This window comes from Haliaeetus albicilla, chromosome 8, assembly GCF_947461875.1.
Source record: "Haliaeetus albicilla chromosome 8, bHalAlb1.1, whole genome shotgun sequence".
Taxonomy (NCBI): Eukaryota; Metazoa; Chordata; class Aves; order Accipitriformes; family Accipitridae; genus Haliaeetus; species Haliaeetus albicilla.
Window position 1 is genome coordinate 25,231,754 of NC_091490.1, and position 18,505 is coordinate 25,250,258.

At 38.3% G+C, this 18,505-nt stretch overlaps 1 protein-coding gene across 7 annotated transcripts in view; it reads left to right on the forward strand.

The window, feature by feature from the left end:
• PTPRC (protein tyrosine phosphatase receptor type C) overlaps positions 1-18,505 on the forward strand; it is a 104,721-nt gene that overhangs the window by 64,463 nt on the left and 21,753 nt on the right. For 3 of the 7 annotated variants that reach the window (XM_069789385.1, XM_009927602.2, XM_069789383.1), the window contains 7 exons: positions 9,230-9,256; positions 12,070-12,102; positions 12,899-13,117; positions 13,683-13,787; positions 14,658-14,801; positions 15,660-15,785; positions 16,962-17,117. In XM_069789385.1, the coding sequence (XP_069645486.1) occupies positions 12,907-13,117; positions 13,683-13,787; positions 14,658-14,801; positions 15,660-15,785; positions 16,962-17,117 (742 nt within the window). In that variant the 5' untranslated portion in view covers positions 9,230-9,256; positions 12,070-12,102; positions 12,899-12,906. Of the gene's footprint in view, positions 1-7,928; positions 8,025-8,835; positions 8,932-9,229; positions 9,257-10,625; positions 10,713-12,069; positions 12,103-12,898; positions 13,118-13,682; positions 13,788-14,657; positions 14,802-15,659; positions 15,786-16,961; positions 17,118-18,505 lie in introns of all 7 variants that reach the window. The other 4 variants (XM_069789384.1, XM_009927600.2, XM_009927597.2 and 1 more) reach the window with 3 other exon arrangements.

Consider the following 18,505-nt stretch of genomic DNA (forward strand, 5'->3'; position numbering starts at 1 on the left):
GAAATTTCATGACTGCACTAGAGAAGTTGTGGTTTAGCACTAAGATAGGTCTGATTGCTTGAGCATGTGGGTGCTATGGTAACTCAGTTTCACCATTTGGAAGCACTTAAGCTCTAAACCACAGTATGCTGCACCCTCTTCCTTTTGAGTAGGGTTCTGTAGAAGAAAAGCAGAAGTAAACATCATGAGAGAAACCACAGAGCAGAAAAGCCGTCATTAGCTGTAGTCGTACAAGTGGGTTACCGTAGTTAAAGTCCTCCTGTGAAGACTGAGGATGTCATTTGAAGTGTAGTGCAATTGATAGATATGCCTTCCTTCTGCCTGCTAAATATACAATATTCCTGGATATTTATTTTAAGTTTGCAAGAACTGTGTACTTGGCAGAAAGTATTTGAATTGCTGCTTTTAGTTTTTGTTCTACTTCAGGTTTATGGTTTTGAGAAATTCTAGATATCATTGGTAACAATTGTTGTTTCCATGAAATTAATATTTCTTGAGGGAAATTTCTGGTTTTTGTCTGGAAAAATTAAACTCTTAAATTTATTTTGCATCATCTGAATCAGAAAATTTCTTGTTTTAAATGGTCAGAAATATTTCATTTGATTTCAGGTTAGTTGAGAAAAAAAGTATTATGTCAGTATTTTTCTTGTGCTTTTCTTCTTATTCTTTCCTTAAGACAGGCTCTGTATGTTAGCAGAAGTTATGCTTGGTATTAATTTGTTTTAGCTGATAAATGTTGACAAACTTTGATGTTTGTACTTCCTCCTCTTTCCTGAGCCTGCAACATTGTGTTCCTCCTTATATCTGCCAGCTGTAAATTATTCTTATTTCTATCTCTTTCTTCTGGCTGCTGCCCTTGTATTTGATTGCTGGTTAATTTGAATTTTTCACCTTCTCCAATGCTGTACATGCTGCTTAAGGCTTATAGTTGACTCTGAAATTGAGGAGGAGAGAGACAACTTCTGTCCTGGAAGCTGGACAGCAAGGAGAGGGTCACAGATGGTGGGAAGACTATGCCTTCCACAATGCAATTCAGGTCTGAGCACTGGTAGGCGTCTTGGGAACGAAAAAACCTTTGGCTCCCAAGATATATATTTTAACCAAAGATTAAAGGTTGTAGGAAAGACTGACAGGATCAGGCTCTTAGAGAATGATTGCAGTGTGTTAAGGAGCCACTGTGGGGGGCAATTATTAGTGAACTTGTATAAAAGGAAATATTTTGAGCAATTCAAATGGAAACTATTTTAATTATCATTTTGGGGAGTCAGAATGAATGTTATATCCTGATGCAAAAAGGAAACAATTGGTATTTCTCAATCAAAATATTTTAGAATTTCTGTTAAATTAAAATTTACAGTTTCAACTTTTTATCCCTAGTTTCTGGTGAAAATAAATATTGTAAATATTGCCTGTGGGAATAGAAATTCTAATATCTATTTATTTTTAATTCTCAGCTACAGTAAATGTATAGCATTCCTATGATTGCTGTAGGGCTATGAAGATTTTTACTAATTGAATTATGGATTACTTTGGAGTGATTTTGTGGCTGCATCTTCAATGACCAAAAGCATATGCATTTTTTTTTAGGACCCTCTGAAATGTTCCAGTTACCTGAGAAGTGTCTACATGTTGAACTCAAAAGAGTAATTTTTTTTTATTCAGAGCATGCAAAATTTCATTTATTTTTAATGTGAGCTTTATATGGCATTATTTTAATCAATTTTCAAAAAGCAGCAGTTTGTCCAGAAACTGGGAATGGTTTGGGGTTGTTGTTTTTTTTTTTCTTCCCCAGTGTTAGTGATAAAGAATAAAGTATAATTCTGCAGTCTGTGATTATGAAAGCATTTCAGCACACATGATCCTACCTATAAAATTTGAAGGGTCCTCTGTGGTATAGAATTACTCAGATGTATAAGTGTTTGCTAGCCTATTCATAGGTCTGCCCAGATTTATTTATAAAGTAGCAATGGATCCCTTTATTTCGTGTTTGCAGCAAAAAGAAGCAATAACATCTCTGGCCCTGATGCTCATTTACTTTAAGGTCCCTTTAGCTGGTTCTGGCAGAACAAGGGAGCCTTAAAGTAGGTGTGAATTACATCCTATCCCACTTGAAGTTTAAAAATAAATCAAAGAAGAAGGGCGGCTGGCAGCATTTTGTAAGGCTCCTTGCCTTACTTACCCTTCACCTCCCACCAGGAACTGTTCTTTTTTTGCAGTTTAGTATTGGCTTGCAGTGGAGCTGACTAATGTCTGTGCTGTTCGCTAGAAGACCCCCTCAAAGAGCTTTACTCCATCTGAACAAGTAGACCACATCCTGTTGCTTTCTGTGCAGATGTGAAGAGCCCTGACCTTGCTGAAGCAGTGCTCTTCAGCTGTAAAAGGAGGGAAGACAGAATCTGGTCCTAGACTAGCTGCTTTGTGTAGGGTGCTGCTCGGTGGGGGTTGCTGGTGTCTGTCCAAGATGCCAAAGTGTGGAGAGATCCTGGGAAAAGGGCAGCAGCTCTGTAGAACCACTAAGCATTTTTCCTGGCAGAAAATCTTGTCTGCCAATGGTTTTGCAGACACAAGGCTGAGAGGAAGGATTACTTCCTCTGCCCCCTCCCCAGGTCTGGCAAAGAAACGCAGAGTGCAGCTGGATGTGAAGAGTATGGTACCACACTAGATAAAACACCAAATGCACTACTAGAAGAAAGGGATCCTCCTCTCCACATTTCTTTATGCTGTGTGCATCAAGGAATGCAATACTGCAGCAGTCCTGTGCTCAGAGGGGACAGCTTGAGCTAATGGCATGCAAGCGCAGTCCCCTGCCCAGCCCACCAGGAAATACAAAACCAGGTCCATTTTACCTACTGTGCAAATTAAGCAGCAGAATGGAGTTAAAAGGCATGTTCCCTGTCACCAGCTAATGTATTTTTGCCCATATAAACATGATAATGTTTTCAGGCTCTTAAGGTAGATTCAACAGTATCTCCATCTTATCAGCTGGAGTTTCCTTTAATAACACACATGCACAGGAAGTGTGTGCTGGTGCTTCCTTCTGCTCAAGAAGATCAGACCCTGGACATACATGAAACACAGTGTCTTTTAACATACCCTAGGTCTGAGTTGTCTTCTGCTGAGTCACTTGGTCCTGCCAAGTGGAAAGCATTTTCACTTTATTTGTCTTTCCTGAGAGGACAGCAGCAAGCAGTAACTTCTTACATGGGTGCGACCACAGTTCACTGCAGTGAGTGCAGTCACTACTGCAGTGGTGATATAGCAGCTCCTGTACCTCCAAATGTGACCTGTACAGCCTGCTGTCCTTGGGGTTTGAAGTGTTTGGCTTTTTTTTGTGGCCTGGTTTCTTTCACAGTTTTTCCATTTGCTCTTGTTGAACATTGAAAGGTTTCTTCAAAATACAGTAGTCCCATGTTTCACTCCCAGGGCCTGTATGTCTTTGAGCTTTCAGGAGAAAGGGTGGTCAGCTTATCCGTTTTAGGCATATTTCATTGACAGCCTGTCATTCCATCTAAAACCTTTCTTTCAAGCAGCAGCTGCATTCTGTCTGCCAACTGGTAGCTAGAGAGGAAAGGGAACGAAAGTGATTAGCCAAGCTCCCATCTGCCTGTGGGATATGCTGGTTGTATCTTTTTGCAGGGCATCTGACTAAGGCCAGATCTGCTCAAACGTTACTAATGCGTTGCAGATCTTTTGGGTAAGTCAGCAGGAACTAACTGGTGGCCAAATTAAGAGAAGAGAAAGGGAAGCTTAGAAAAGTTCCTTCAGTAGTAGGAACTTTTTGTATATTTTAATTCTTCCACTTGGGTTGTCTGAGCCTATCCTATGCATATTATCTTAAAAATGTCTTATGCATTTTAAGATGCAGTTTAAGATTTGAGAAAAGGTTTGGGATAGTTCCTGTTTAAACCCACACCAACTTGCTTAGTTTGGTAATTATCAGGCTCTCATACCGCACAGATTTTTTTTGGAGTTGGACATCCTTACTAAATTTTAAATATATTCTTAGATTTCAGCCTTCAAGATTCCAGAGTTATGTTTTAGAATATACACGAGTCAACAGTTTTGACTTTGAGGTTAACTTTGGTAACCCGAGGTTAGCTCACACATATTTGTTAGCTGTGGGACATTTTGGGAAAAATAAATTCATTGTAGCAATATGTCTATTAATATTGGAGTCACACAGTCTGGTGTGTTGGGATCCTTCTTTATTTTGTTTCAGTTTACCTAGTATCTCTCAGTAAGGTTATATGAGGAAACCTATCTGCTTTGCTGTTTGAGAGGATTTTTTTAGTGTTCTGGTGCCACCTATTGAATTCTTTTCAACTGCATCCTATTACATTGCTATAAAAAAATCATAGAATAGAATAGAATCATAGACCTTTAAAATGCTTAGAAGGACATAGAACTGCCATGAAATTCTGTTAAAATGCCAGTGCTTATTTGGAGGGAAAAAAGGGCAATGTAGGACTATTATTTTCCAAACTGTTTTAAGAGGTGATCTGCTCTAGTTGACACTGATCTAAGCAGGGCAGTTGGACTAAATGACCTCTTGAGGTCACTTCCAACCTTGAGTTCTATGATTGTGTGTAACATTTAGCATCTCTCACCATGAGTGAGCAATAAACCTCACGCTATATTTAAGCTAGTAGCATTATTCCTAACTTTACAAGGGAGGGGATTTGAAAATTACTTTCACAGGAATCTTAAGGAGGTGAATGAGGCAACCAGAAATACAACACTGTGACAAGCTTATGAGCTCTCTTTTGCTCATATTATCTTCACTTGGAAGAGGGAATCTTGAAGTATAAATTTTTGTCTCCATCGTGTTTGCATTAGAGATCAGTAAATAGCTTGAAAAGTATTTCTAAATGTTTCACTAATCTCTGAGCAGAGTTTCATTTAGAACTTTTTCTGCAACTCCTTCTATTCTTTTCTTGGAAACTGTTATTTAAGTGGAAGTTGATCTGTGTAGATGCTCACAGAAAGTTAATTTGGGGCTTGAGGTATATTTAGTGTGCTGAAACAAAGTGAGATTTGGGAAGGAGGGGAAATAATTGATTCTTGAGCTGATAAGCCAGTTGGAGAAAAAAATCATATTATGGAATTTAGAGTGACCAACTGCCAGCTTTCAAACACTGAATTTAAAAAACATGAAAATACATTGAAAATTAATTGCTCATGGCAAATATGAATGAATATACATGTTAGCTTTTACAAGGTTCCTTGGCAGTTTAACGTATACAGTGAGATTATACAATTGCTGTTAATAAATCTTCCAGTCCTTATCAGAGATTTCAGATGCTGAAGATACATTGATAGTTCAAAAGATCATCTCTATTTTTGTTTCTTATCTGTGACAACTCTCAGGTTAGGAAGCTTCATCTGCTAACATTCTGTAGCTCTGAAAAGTATCCATGGTCCTCTGTTTCAGTGGAGATACATAGATACAAATGACTTAACATACTAAAGCTGTTAATATAGTGGCTTCTAAATCAGTGTTATTCAGTCTGTTGTCAGTCTACTGCATTTTTTTACATATTATATTCTTACAATTAAGAGCAATTTTATTTTGACATTTTCATATGATTTCAGACAAACTATAGGCAGGCCCATATCCTCATCTCATTGACCAGATTTTAGGCAACACCCATCCCCACTTCAATAAAGAATGAAGTAGCTAGCTCTGCGTTACTATTTCTAGCTGAGCTTCATTTGACTTCTGTTGATGCTTTTTCTTTAAAATATCAAACTACTGGCTTTTTCCAAATTTTAATTTGTAGGAAGAGATCTTGAATAACGTACAGCCCACAAAAAATTGAACTGCTCACTAGAAAAGTACTTACAAGATTTTAGCTTTTGTTTACATTCATTTTTATACCATGTCTTATATACATTTCATGACAGTTCTGAGCATAAAGAAATTGCTCACTCTCCATAGATGACTTTGTCATCACTGGTCATGTTTTCTTAATGGCTGTTGCTGGTCTTCTGAATTGTCCATACGGAGTGCAGAATCCATGGTGGCTATTGAGCAGCCAAGACGTGTGCTGCTGCTTGTTGGGTCGATAAGGAAAATCTCTGGAGTCCCAGGAGATCTGCCTATGTTGAGCTTCTGTGTCAGAGATGAGAGACATGGTTTTCATGCTGGCACATGAACAGAGCAACAGAACATGTATCCTTCATAAGTATTGCAGTTTTTCACATAAACCTGGATTTTTGCTTTAAGGGTTGAAGGAGTTTCTTTTCAAAAGAGTAGAGCTACAACAGTTGTGAAGTACCATGTAGGGAAGCTGAAGTAACAGAGAATAACAGGGAAATTATAAACAGTGAAGTGTTATCTGAAAAACTGTCCTGGTTTCAGCTGGGATAGAGTTAATTATCTTCCTGGTAGCTGGCACAGTGCTGTGTTTTGAGTTCAGTATGCAAAGAATGTTGCTAACACTGATGTTTTCAGTTGTTGCTAAGTAGTGTTTGGTCTAAAGTCAAGGATTTTTCAGCTTCTCATGCCCAGCCAGCGAGAAAGCTGGAGGGGCACAAGAAGTTGGCACAGGACACAGCCAGGGCAGCTGACCCACAGTGGTGTAAATGGGGTATTCCATACCGTGTGACATCACATGTAGTATAGGAACTGGGGAGTGGGGGTGGGGAATTGCCGCTGGGGGACTAGCTGGGTGTCCATTGGCATCAGCGGGTAGTGAGCAATTGCACTGCGCATCATTTGTACATTCCAATCCTTTTATTATTGCTGTTGTCATTTTATTAGTGTTACCATTATCACTATTAGTTTCTTCCTTTCTGTTCTATTAAACCGTTCTTATCTCAACCCACGAGTTTTATGTCTTTTCCTGATTTTCTCCCCCATCCCACTAAGGGGGGGAGGAAGTGAGTGAGTGGCTGCGTGGTGCTTAGTTGCTGGCTGGGGTTAAACCATGACAAAACCACACATGTCCGTCCATCCCCACCCCCCCCCCAAAAAAAAAAAAAAAAATCAGCAAAGAAACCTAGTGGGAAACAACTAGTAGAAAAAGGGAGAGAAAGGAAGAGCCAAACAAGCTGATGAAAGTTTGTGGACAGTCACAGCAAGGAATGTGTGAACAAGTGGATTTGTTCCTTGCTGAAAGCATAGCAGGCTATGTTAGAGAGAGACATCTTGAGGGAACAGACATACTTTTGGGATGGATTTCAGGATTCTTATGTCAAAGTGGAAGCTTCTAATCCTCAAAATGAGTAAAAGATATAGTGATGAGAACAAACTCATGGTTCCAGACATTGCCATTTATTTTTGTCTCCCTTTCTTGCAACAGAAATTTTACATTACACAAATACAAAATTTTGGGGGGTCAGGATTTCAAAGCAGAGTGTAAAATTGAGGCTTGTTTTTATAGGTGTGAAAAGATCATAGCTCCCAGTTCAAGTCAGGAGGTAATTTATAACATGGAGATAAAAGTTATTTGGAGAGATTTTTAAATATCAGCAGGATGGTCCAGGAAGGGCACTGCCATTTAGAAATTAATATTAGGGAAAGTAAGTGGCTTTCAGGAATGTCGAGGCTTGGCTTTCCAGCTCTTGTATAGTGAGGATTATATACAGGTAGGTTTTTTCCTAGACAATGAGAAAAAATGTGTTGGTATCTCTTCTTAGCAATAAAATCATTCTTCATTCAGTGAAAAGTCACCCTCTATTTGTTGATATTGCTTGTACTTGTATACACTGCTGTGTGATGATGCAAAATATGTTGAGGCTTTCAGCTTTTGGTATTGCAAATTGCATTGATAAACATGAAAACATTTAACTATCTCCCAGTCAAATCTGTCCTGAAAAATGTGGTTCAGAGAAAGCCATACAAACCATTGGCCTTTTTCTAATATAGATGAACTTCTCACCTTCATGTATTGCTCACCTGGTGATATCTTTTCCCCACTGTGCAGCAGCAGATGAAAATCTGGCAAACACCAGCTCTCCCTCCTCTGTGTCACCTCCACCTGCACGCTCCACATCACTCTCACCTCCAGGCACCACTGAAGGTAACGGTGAATTCAGGACCGTGGCATTGCTGCTCTTCTGCTTTAGCTGAACTGGCATCTAATTCTATCATACATTGGTTAACTTCATCACTGTTAAAACAAGCTGGTGCTTTACGTTGTCTGAAGTCAATTATATTACTGCAAAATTTGTTAACATGATGAGGACATATTTAGGTTTTTTATTTGAATTAAGTCAAAGGTGGGGATTTGAAACACGTTTTTCAAAGAAAGCAGTTGTTACGAGTTCATGTTTTCCTTATGGACACCTCTTCCCCTTGAGCTCTCAGATGAGATTTTCTTACTGAGCTGTGACAGTGACACTTTCCTGCAATTCATGCAGAGCTCCTCGGGCACCACAGCAGTATTTGATGATTGTGGGAAGAGAGTCCTTCTTGGGTCAACAACACGAAACAAAAATACCCCAATCAGTCTGGGGTTTTTGCAAGCTGCACATTAATTCATCCCCTTCAGCTGGTGTTTTCAAACACCTGAAATCAGTGCATCCCCCACACCTTGCTAAAGGATGATCAAACCTCTTTGCCACAAAGGCATCCCAGACATACTGGTGGAAATTTGGACTTAGTGGTCTTGCAGACGTAATCGCAAGCCATGAGCCATGCTCTTGCAATAAATCCAAGCAGATGTGCTGCACAGCCTGTGCAGGAACTGGAAAGCAATGTAGATGTGTTCTTTTTGCCAGTGCTGGAGGGAGAAATATAATTCAGAGAGCAGCTGGCAGTCTTTCTGCTTGCAATGAGTTTCTCACTTTCATGCATTGCTCAGCTGATGATATCTTTTCCCCACTGTGCAGCAGGAGATGAAAATCTGGCAAACACCAGCTCTCCCTCCCTTATGTCACCTCCACCTGCACGCTCCACATCACTCTCACCTCCAGGCACCACTGAAGGTAATGATGAATTTGGGACTGCGGCATTGCTGCTCTTCTCCTGTTTCAGCTGAACTGGCATCCACTGCAGCCTTCCTGATGCTGTCTCCACCCCTCAGGCTGCACAGCACAGACTCCTGTCTCAAGGAACAGTGATTTTTAATGTGACCAATATTACTTAAGAATGTGCAATTCCCTGGGGAAAGCTCACCTGATAGTTGGAAGGAAGGAATGTTTCTTTTTAGATTTTTGGCATATGATCGTGTCCAATACCTTCAAAGTTTAATTTACACTTTTTCTCTCTCTTTCTCTTGTTAAGGAGTTGAGTCAGCAGCGACTACACCTGGTAAGAAACTTATTATTTACATGACAGAACTGCGTTGATGTTTTTTTCTGATCATTTCTTCTTTCCTTCTCCTGTGTGCAGTTATCTTACAGAGTGTGTAATGCCTTTTCATCCAGCCCAATGAAATGAAATATGCTGTCTTAAGAGACAAGAATGTCAGACAGGTCTGGTTTTGAGTCATGAATTTGAGTATATTTTAAAACACAGCATTTAGCATGAAAGAGGTGCAGTCAGCGCCAAAAAGGGTTATACTTACTGAATGTTCAGCTGACACCTGTTGGACCCCCTAACAACCTGAGCGTTTAGTGTGCCTTTGCTTGCTAACAAATTCACAGTGCCTCAGTACAAGAGCGCTTCAGCACAGCAGTCCTGTGTTTTGTGCAGCTTTGTGTCCCTCCTTGGCTGGGCAGCCTCCAAAGCATTAATGAAACTGCTGTACCTCTCACCACAGGTGTCTCTCCAGCAGACAGCACACACCTTTCCACGCACACAGGCTCTGTCCCTGCTGTGGGACTCAGCAACCCACCACGCAGCAGCACTCCTGCCCTGACCACACGCACTCCCATTGCCTTCAAGAATGCTTCATCAGGTTTGCTGTCTTCCTTTAGATGCCACTCACTACTCCCTGAACTGTAGCGGAAAACTAAGTAATTCAGCCTCAGGGTAGCCTTTTTCACCTTATGGTTCATCAAATAGAAAAGGTATCTGCAATTTGGCATAGTGGCAATACCAGAAATATTTCCAACATCTGCTATTTGATGGCCAGGCCTTGTAGTCATCACAGTAGTACCAAATGCCAGCTGCTGTCAACGAGGCTGTTGCCAAAGCAATAGCAATAGGAATGGACCTAAAAGAGAATGTAGAAATCTGTCAGTGGTTTATAAGCAGGGAGGTAAATAATGCAATATAATAAGTAATATGGTGAGCAAGGTATGTCATCTGGCAAATGAACACTATTGGAGCACTTGTTTTTGAAAGAGAACAAGCACTATTCATAATTGTGTTTTACTGTAAGAATATAGCAAAATGTTTTAGTTTTTCCCAGTTCACAATTATTAATGCCATTTTTATGTTGACTCCATCCTGGATTATCCCTAAATAATGACACAAAAAATTGTCCTTGTACACTGCCAAATCCATTAATAAGTTGTATATTCCTAAAAATTTGCTTTCTATTTAAATACTCAGTTTCTGTTTTATTGGATGTATTAACATGATTTTCTTTCAGCACTCTTCTCTAAATTACAAAAATCCTGGAAGGAAAAAAAAAGTGGAGAAGGGCTGTAGCGTAAGACATTTCTGATGACAGAGCCGTATGATATAATGAATTTTACTTTTTAATGCTGATATGTTGTTTATTTCCTTACAGATGATTACAATTCAACATCCTTGCACAGCACCATCTCACCAGTCAGCATGCCAGCAAACACTGGGATCATCCCCACTCACACAATAGGTGACAAACTTGCACACAGTTATGACAGTTACGATACTGCAAGCACAGAAAATGTGTTAGAATGAGGGAATTTGTTCTGAATTTCTTTTATCAAACTTAAGCATACAAATTAGACATACAACTGCATTAAACTTAAGGGTTTTTTTAGGACTCTTATTAATAGTTTATGAGTAATATTAAAGACACCAGATTTGCTACTTGTCAAACAAGTGAAAAATAGAAGTTATTTCCACACAGCAGCATAGCAGGAGGGTAAATCTGTCAATTACTGTGTCAGTACTCCTCTTGATATTCACAGAAATTTGCCCAAGCAGCAAAAAAGTATGAATACATCCAAGATCTGTATGTTTCTCTGTTTTCTGGTGGCTTCCCTTTTGTTTCACTCAGCATTAACGTTTTCTTGGGATCTAATATTGCAAGCACTTACACACATTATTGTCGCAATTGGGCTGTCAGGAATTACTCAGGTCAGTAAAATAATGTGTGTGCTTGAGCAAAGTACATCCAGGAGTTGGACTCCTACAATCTTTGTAACTGCCCTTCAAGTAGCTGTAGGCTGCTGTCAGCTCTTTGACAGACTGAACTTAGCTTTTACTTGTGGATTTTCTGCCCCTAACCATCTTCGTAACTCTCCACTGGACCTTCTCAGTTTACCCTCTCATTAGGGGCAATTATTCAGCCAGATGACTCCTAGCCTGGAGGGATGCAAATCTAGGGCCTATCTTCTATGAAAAAAATTAGACGTCAGTCTCTTTTGGTAATACTTATACCTTAATATATTTTAAGTAATTGTTTTCAGGATGAAGTTCTTTGCTCAAGCTTCTGTACAGATTTTCTAAATACCAGCTCATAACTTTTTTTGGGTATTTCAGTGTAAAAACAGTTGTAAAACTATCTGTACTGTTGCATAAATCTCTTTCCAAATGTAAGAGTAGCTGTGCAAAAAATAGGTAAATTTTTTTTCTTTGGTGACACTGGCTACTGTTCAGTTAGCCATTCCACAGCGTACTTATCCTGGGAAACTGCTATAGCTTACCATACTGCTATGAGATCGAGTGATTTTGGAATATTCTTGTGTAACTTTGTATGCAGAAATGTTGTTAATAACCAGTTTGATTTGTAGTTAGTGATGTCACTGGAAAATGATGAAAGACACATGATCCCTAAAACAGCTAGTTAAAAATGGGGTTGTTTTCTTCCCTTTTTTGAATGTGAGTGGAGTGCTAAATACAATTACTTGTATTGAATATATTGAATGAAGAGTTTTGGGCAGTACGAGTCACCCTCCTCCAATGCTCTGTGAAAAAAAACCCAAACCTGCTGAGCTACACCTTTGTTTTGTTTTCTTTTCTTATAGAAGGTCCCATAGTGACAACTGAAGAATCTTGTGGTAAGAATCAAACCCCTTATTCTTCCTCAGTCTTGAAATTTGACCAAATCAGTAAACTCAAATACAGAAAACTGATCAGTAAAACTGATCAGTTAGCATCTCAGGTTATTTTATAAACTGTCTTCAAGAGTAGGATTAAAGTTATTAACATTTATATTCTTCTCAGCTACTTTTACAGTTCTGTTAAATTGCCCTGCTCTAGGCTGTCGATATCAGGGCTGCAGAAGAGATCTGACTTCATTCCACTGGGCTCTCTCTAATTTTTCCCCATCATGCTGATAATCATATGCTACAAACTGCAATTCATAACTAAAAAAAACCCTAAAGTTTGGACATGGGTTTATCTCTCTTTAGAATTAGAGACCTCTCCTTTCTAATTTTCAGGAATAGACTATAGCCATTATTTACTAGGTGGATATTAAATGCTTTGAATAAGAAAATTTGAAATTTCTGTTCAAGCAAATGATTGAAATGTGTCAAAATATTTCATTTTGAACTGACATTTTAAATTGAAACAAATTGGGTTCTGGAATGTTCATGTTTTTAATTCTTTAGTTTTTCTAACTAGAAAATTATTTAAAAGAATATTTTCCTAAGGAAATTTTCTGGTTTGTGTAAACAATTTTTAAAGTAAAAGATAAATAAAATTAAAAAAAGTAAAGAATAAAGAGCAGCTGATTTTGCTGTATTTTCTGATTCTTAAAACACATGTGGTGCTGGCAGTGCCATAAAACATTTAATGATTCTTAAAGATTGTCATAAAATCATTGTTTGCTATTTTATCTCTTTCTTTTAGTTGATCATATGAACTACAGCATAGGAAATGGAAAAGACGAGAATAACATGGTTGAAGTTATACTGGGAAATCTCAGAAAAAACAGAGAATATGTTATTTTGTGGGCTAACAAGAACATAACTGTGAATTCCAGCACCAATATAATAAAACTCCAGAGATGCATGAGATACACTGTTAGAGTTAAAAATTGCACAGATGTTTATTTTACTATTCCGCCTGGTAGGTATAGAAAGTTTTTGCTTTTAATAGTTTCTTCTTCTTCCTTTTTTTTTTTTTTTTTGACATGCAGCAATTCAGCTTTCCTGGATTTCTTAGTCTATTTTTGTCTCTTTTCAGAGAATCAGAAAGAAGGTTTTCATACTTTGTGCTTAGTTTGCAAGATATTTTGCATTTTGAAGTTGCATCTTAAAACCTCACAGTATATTCCTCAAGTAGGATGTAAAAAATTGTAATTTTCTCATTGTAAAGGAAAAAGGGGAACTTTAACTACATTGGCCATATGCAGCATGGTTAGCAATAGCAAGATCAGCCAGCACTTGAAAGCTACTATTTATGCTGGATGTTTTGTTCACTAAAGAGATTGTTGGATACCAGCAGTGTCTTTATCTCATGTAGGCTTTTTCAATTTTTACTTTCCATTTCTTGTTAAATTCTTTGTATATTATTCTGTGCCAATTGTATCTTCGTACTGCAGAACAAGTCAACAAATATAAAAGAACAAATTACTATTTAAAGAATCAATGTAGTCAATGTCACAGTGACATACAGCATTAATCCTTTTCAGAGAGCAGCAAGGATCCTTTCGAAGTTAAGGATATAACCGACACATCTGCAAAGTTATGTTGGGAAGACTCACTTGCCTGTGCTAATGTGACTGTTAACTGCAAAGGTAAGACACTTCTAAGATATTTTACAAGTTGATTATTTATTTATTTATTTATTTATTTTTAAAAGCCATGTTGATGTTGTCTTTTGATGAGAGACTGGCAGATTTAAATTAATTGTGCCAGTTTGAGGGACGGGCTGTTCAGAATCTCTGGGATTTCCAGGTGGGGACTACCGTCCCTGCGCACTGCAAGTCTAGGGAAAGTTTAAACCCAGAGAGCTCATTTACTGAGTTTACCAGCTTCACAAATTGCAGATTTCTGTAGTTTTTGAAGTCCTGCTTGATGGTCTGAAGGGAACCTGAGATTTTGGAAATCCTGCAATCTGTGGGTCTTCTGTGAGCTGATCCCTTGCAGACTACCTGGAAAGCTGGCTCTGTAGGCTCCTGGATGGTGAGAGTCCAGGCTCCCTGCTCTTGGAACCGGTCAGCCTGAGGAGACACTGGCTCAAAGGCAGCTGGTGTGGTAGGGAAGATATGGATGCTGAATGTCTTCATGTGTCACGGAAAAATGTGTGATGAATGTCTGGGACTGGAGATTTCATATTTCAGGGAGCTGAAGAGCCAAGAAGCCGCTCCAGGGTTCTGCTAGACTCCCATGAAATGTTTTGATTTGTGTGGGAAAACTGTTTTCTTAGAAAGTCAAATCATATGAGCTTTACTGATGAAAAGTAAAGATCTATGCAAACTAAGTTAGTATAAAAGAACCTAAAACCTAGTCATTGGATTAAGTTGTACACTTTTCCATTTGGAATATTATGATAGCTTATTACAAATTATATTGAATAAATATGGTAGAGAAAATCCCAGTTAAAATAGTACCAGGTACTTTTGGACTTATGAAAAATATTGATAAAACTCTTTTTGTGTCTACAGGTGCACTAGACTTTACAGAATTAAATGAATGTAAAGAGCTGAACGCTTTGTCACCCAACAAGGAGTACAAATGCACTGGTACTGTATGTTTTTTTGAAAAGGAGGTTGTCAAGCAAACCTTCACCATAAGAACAGATTATGGTGGTAAGTGTAATGCTTATTTTTGCTTTATGTTCCGCATATTTCTGGAAATCCCTACTATGAATCCCACTATTGTGTTTCCTGGGGTTGAAGATATATTTTGAGTGGCATGCTCAGCCACTCTCAGGTTATCCTCCAGCTCCTCCTGCCCAGTCTACTGCCCTTGTGGTTATTCTTTGACTGCAGCCACAGTCTTCCTTTCCCTCTCCACCCCTGGTCTCAGTACTCCAGTGTGATGCCTTCCTCTCCTCTCAGAGATTGTGATTTGGGTTTTTTTTGGAGGATGAGAACATGGCCAAATGTAAGGAAGTTTGAATGAAGACAAAAAGAAGAAAAAAAAAAAAAAGAGGCCTAGTCAAATACAAGTGTTAAATTCTTGATTTGAAGCAAGATGTGATAAAATAATTACAAAGAGTGTCTCCAGATGTTTTCCAAAACATTGCCCTTGGAAATAGCTTAGCTTTTTTTTTCTGGATGAAAAAGGAAATCAACTAAATCAAGTAACCTGCAAATAAAAATTCAGGACAAACATTTAAAGTTTGTTAAAATTATAAGAAAATCAAGGTAAATATTTGGAAATGTTGGACAGTTTTGGTAATATGTGGTATTGCTATATTTACCTTGTCCTGAATTAATTAAATTTATGAAATTACTCTAATATGATGCTTTTACATATATTCAGTTTATATTTATGTATAATTTCTTTGAATGAAATAGACTGCGAAAAATATTACATGTTGTTGGTGTCTTGCTTTAGTATCTAATGAAATTTAATTTAATCAAAGTAGGTAAAAAGAGGAATATTGTGCATTTTCATTCAAACATTTCCTTCCCTCCCCATTATTTTTCTTTTTTCAACAGCTCCAGAAGCACCAGAAAACCTTACAGTGGTTTGTGACGCCAGAAATGTGTCAGTTAGATGGAATAAACCTAGTGACATTTCAAAGGGTCCTATACATGGCTATAGCGTGAAATGCAATGATAACGGTAAGTATATGCCCCTTCAGTATTGAATAATTCATTGCATGTTTTAATATTTACAGAGCACCGAGCATGATGCAATGTCAAACCATATTGGAATCTCTTCAAACTGTGCATAATTTTTTTTTTTTTTGAGGGGGGTGGGGAAGAATGACACACAAATGTTTAAATTTCTTTCGTTTGAGGTTGTTCAGGTGAACCATGTGGTTATTCAGTTTACCATTTCAGGACACAACTCTGTCACCCTTCAGTTCTCACGCTGCTTGTGTTAAGAATAAGTTATGACAAAATCATCAGTTGCCTGATCAGTTTGAACATGGTGCTTTCTGTCTCAGAAAATGCTGCTATAGCTGGTTAATATATTCTCTGAGAAGACAGGGACCTGCCTTCTGAGTAACAACAATGTATGTAAAAGTCAGGGGTCAGAAGTATGGCAGTTAGCATATACATGTTTAGATAGGTAAAGCTCCTGTGCTCCCCAGATAGAAATAATCTCTCCCATTCTCCATGTCCCAAATTTGACCACTACCAAAAAGGGCGGCAGCCCAATGCACCAGTTTCTCTGGTTGGTCTGGCTTGGCCAGTGTAGGAGAGCGAGGTAGTATACCGGGGTGCGGGGAGGTCACATCTGAAGCAGCCAGAAGGAAAGATGGAGAGGCCATTGTTCCCCAGTTCCCCAAGCCACCAAAGCCCCAGCTGCAGTGTGGGTAATAGCTTTGCTCATGTTGTTTCTCATGCAATTCTTTCTGTCCTGCTTGCCCCTAATAAAAGCATACATCTCTCTCATCATACCAGAACAGGCTTGCCCAGTGTGCAGAGCGACTTCTGACGTGTGTCTACTAACCCCTTCCCAAGCTGAACACAGAAGAAATATCAGCCTCTCTTTATCAATGCACTTTATGTTAGTTTTTAATTACACCCATTTAAATGACATACTGAGAAAGTAAAAAACAAAACCAAACCAAACCTCAACTTTCTACCTTTCTGATTGGGGAATATATATCTTCCTCTTCCTGAGCCTTCACTTAGCATTAGTAAGCAAGACAAACCAACCAAGTACAAGGTAATTAAAATCAAAGTACACATGACAGTGTTTTCAGGTAGCTCTGATGAAGTGTAAGAGTTCCTGTGCTCCTAACATAAATTTCATTAATTGATTTCATTTTTCATTTTTTCTTAAAGAGCCAGAATTTGTCAACACAACTAGCTTTATTTGCCATAAATTAGAACCTTATAAAGAAGGTTCTGTATATGTGACTCCATATACAAACAGCAAATATAATAGCAACATATTTATGGGAAAAACTGGAAGGTGTAACTTTACAACAAAATCAGCAGGTAAGTCAGTTGTTTGCTAACTGTTACGAACAAGGCTGATACTAACACAGGGAATATGTACTTTCTTATTGTACTTCATTATATTTTATATATGTTATTCCTATTAGCCAAGAAACTGATTAACATTAAAAGAATTTTATTGACATTCATGTCATTAGTTTCTTTTTTAATTATGCATTTAGTATTAGTGTTCTTATATATACCAGATTTTTTAAAGCAATTCTGCATTTGTTTGAAATTCATGATAAGATTTTAGAAAGCATTATGTCCCAATCTAAAGGAAAGATTCAAATTAAACAAAATGAGAATGAAAAACGTTCATTTTTTTCTTTGTGGCATGAAAGGTGTTCTGTAGCTGCCTGTTTGCTCAAAGCAGACCTGCATTACCCAGGCTGCACCAATACTGATGTGTGTACCAGGTTTCAGTTAGTTTGGATGTACGTGTACACAGTCAGCTTCTAAGACTCCACATTAGGTTAAAGCCAAATGTGTGACAACCCTTGTGCTGTCAGAAAGGTCTGTGCACCTTTTTGAGGCTATACTTTCAAAAGCTTACCCCCGTAGTCCTAACTCTTTGTTTGCCAGACATGTTCAATTGATAGAACTATAAGAAAAGCTAAAAAAAACCAAAAAACAACAGACTTTGCGGCTATTTTCCTTATGCAGACACGGCATAATAGAGACTCAGCTCTTTCTGTTTTGTTGGGGTATTTTTTCCCCATTTAATCTTCAGATATAGAGCCTCATACTGTTTTAATTCCTTCTTTGAGAAAAACAAAAGAAAACAAAACCAAAACCACCCAAAACCCCATGTTTATCTAATTTCTTCTAGTACTTTTTTAGCTCTAATTGCACCACCTCCAGACTCAGCTAATATAGAGATACAGCTATAGGGAAACTGATGGTTTATACCTGGTGTGACGGAAAAGGACTTCACTGCAAGGTTCAAGCAAACGACTTGAACTTCACTCGCAGACTTAACTGCAAGGTTCAAGCAAATGATTTATTTGAACTTCACTTACAGACTTAACACGCCACTATTGCAGGTTTTACAGATACAATGGAGGAATGCACTATTGCAATTTTTAAGGCAAGAGTAGTACACTATTACAACCACAAGCAATTCACAGACAGCCACAAGCACACATGTGTTTACAAACTTAAAGCAAAAACAATATTCACTGACCTCTCCAGGTAAGGGCTCTCAATCCTAGGGAAGCTACCTCGACCGGTGTCCTGATCAAGGGGTGAGGGGAAGGGTTTCCTTCACAAGCCAGCTGTATAGTTGGAGAAGTGAGTCCCCCATCTCCAACCTGAATCTTAGAGTTCTTATCCCCTGACTTGTGGAATGGTGTGTATGACTATGTCTGAGTGGATCATGATATATG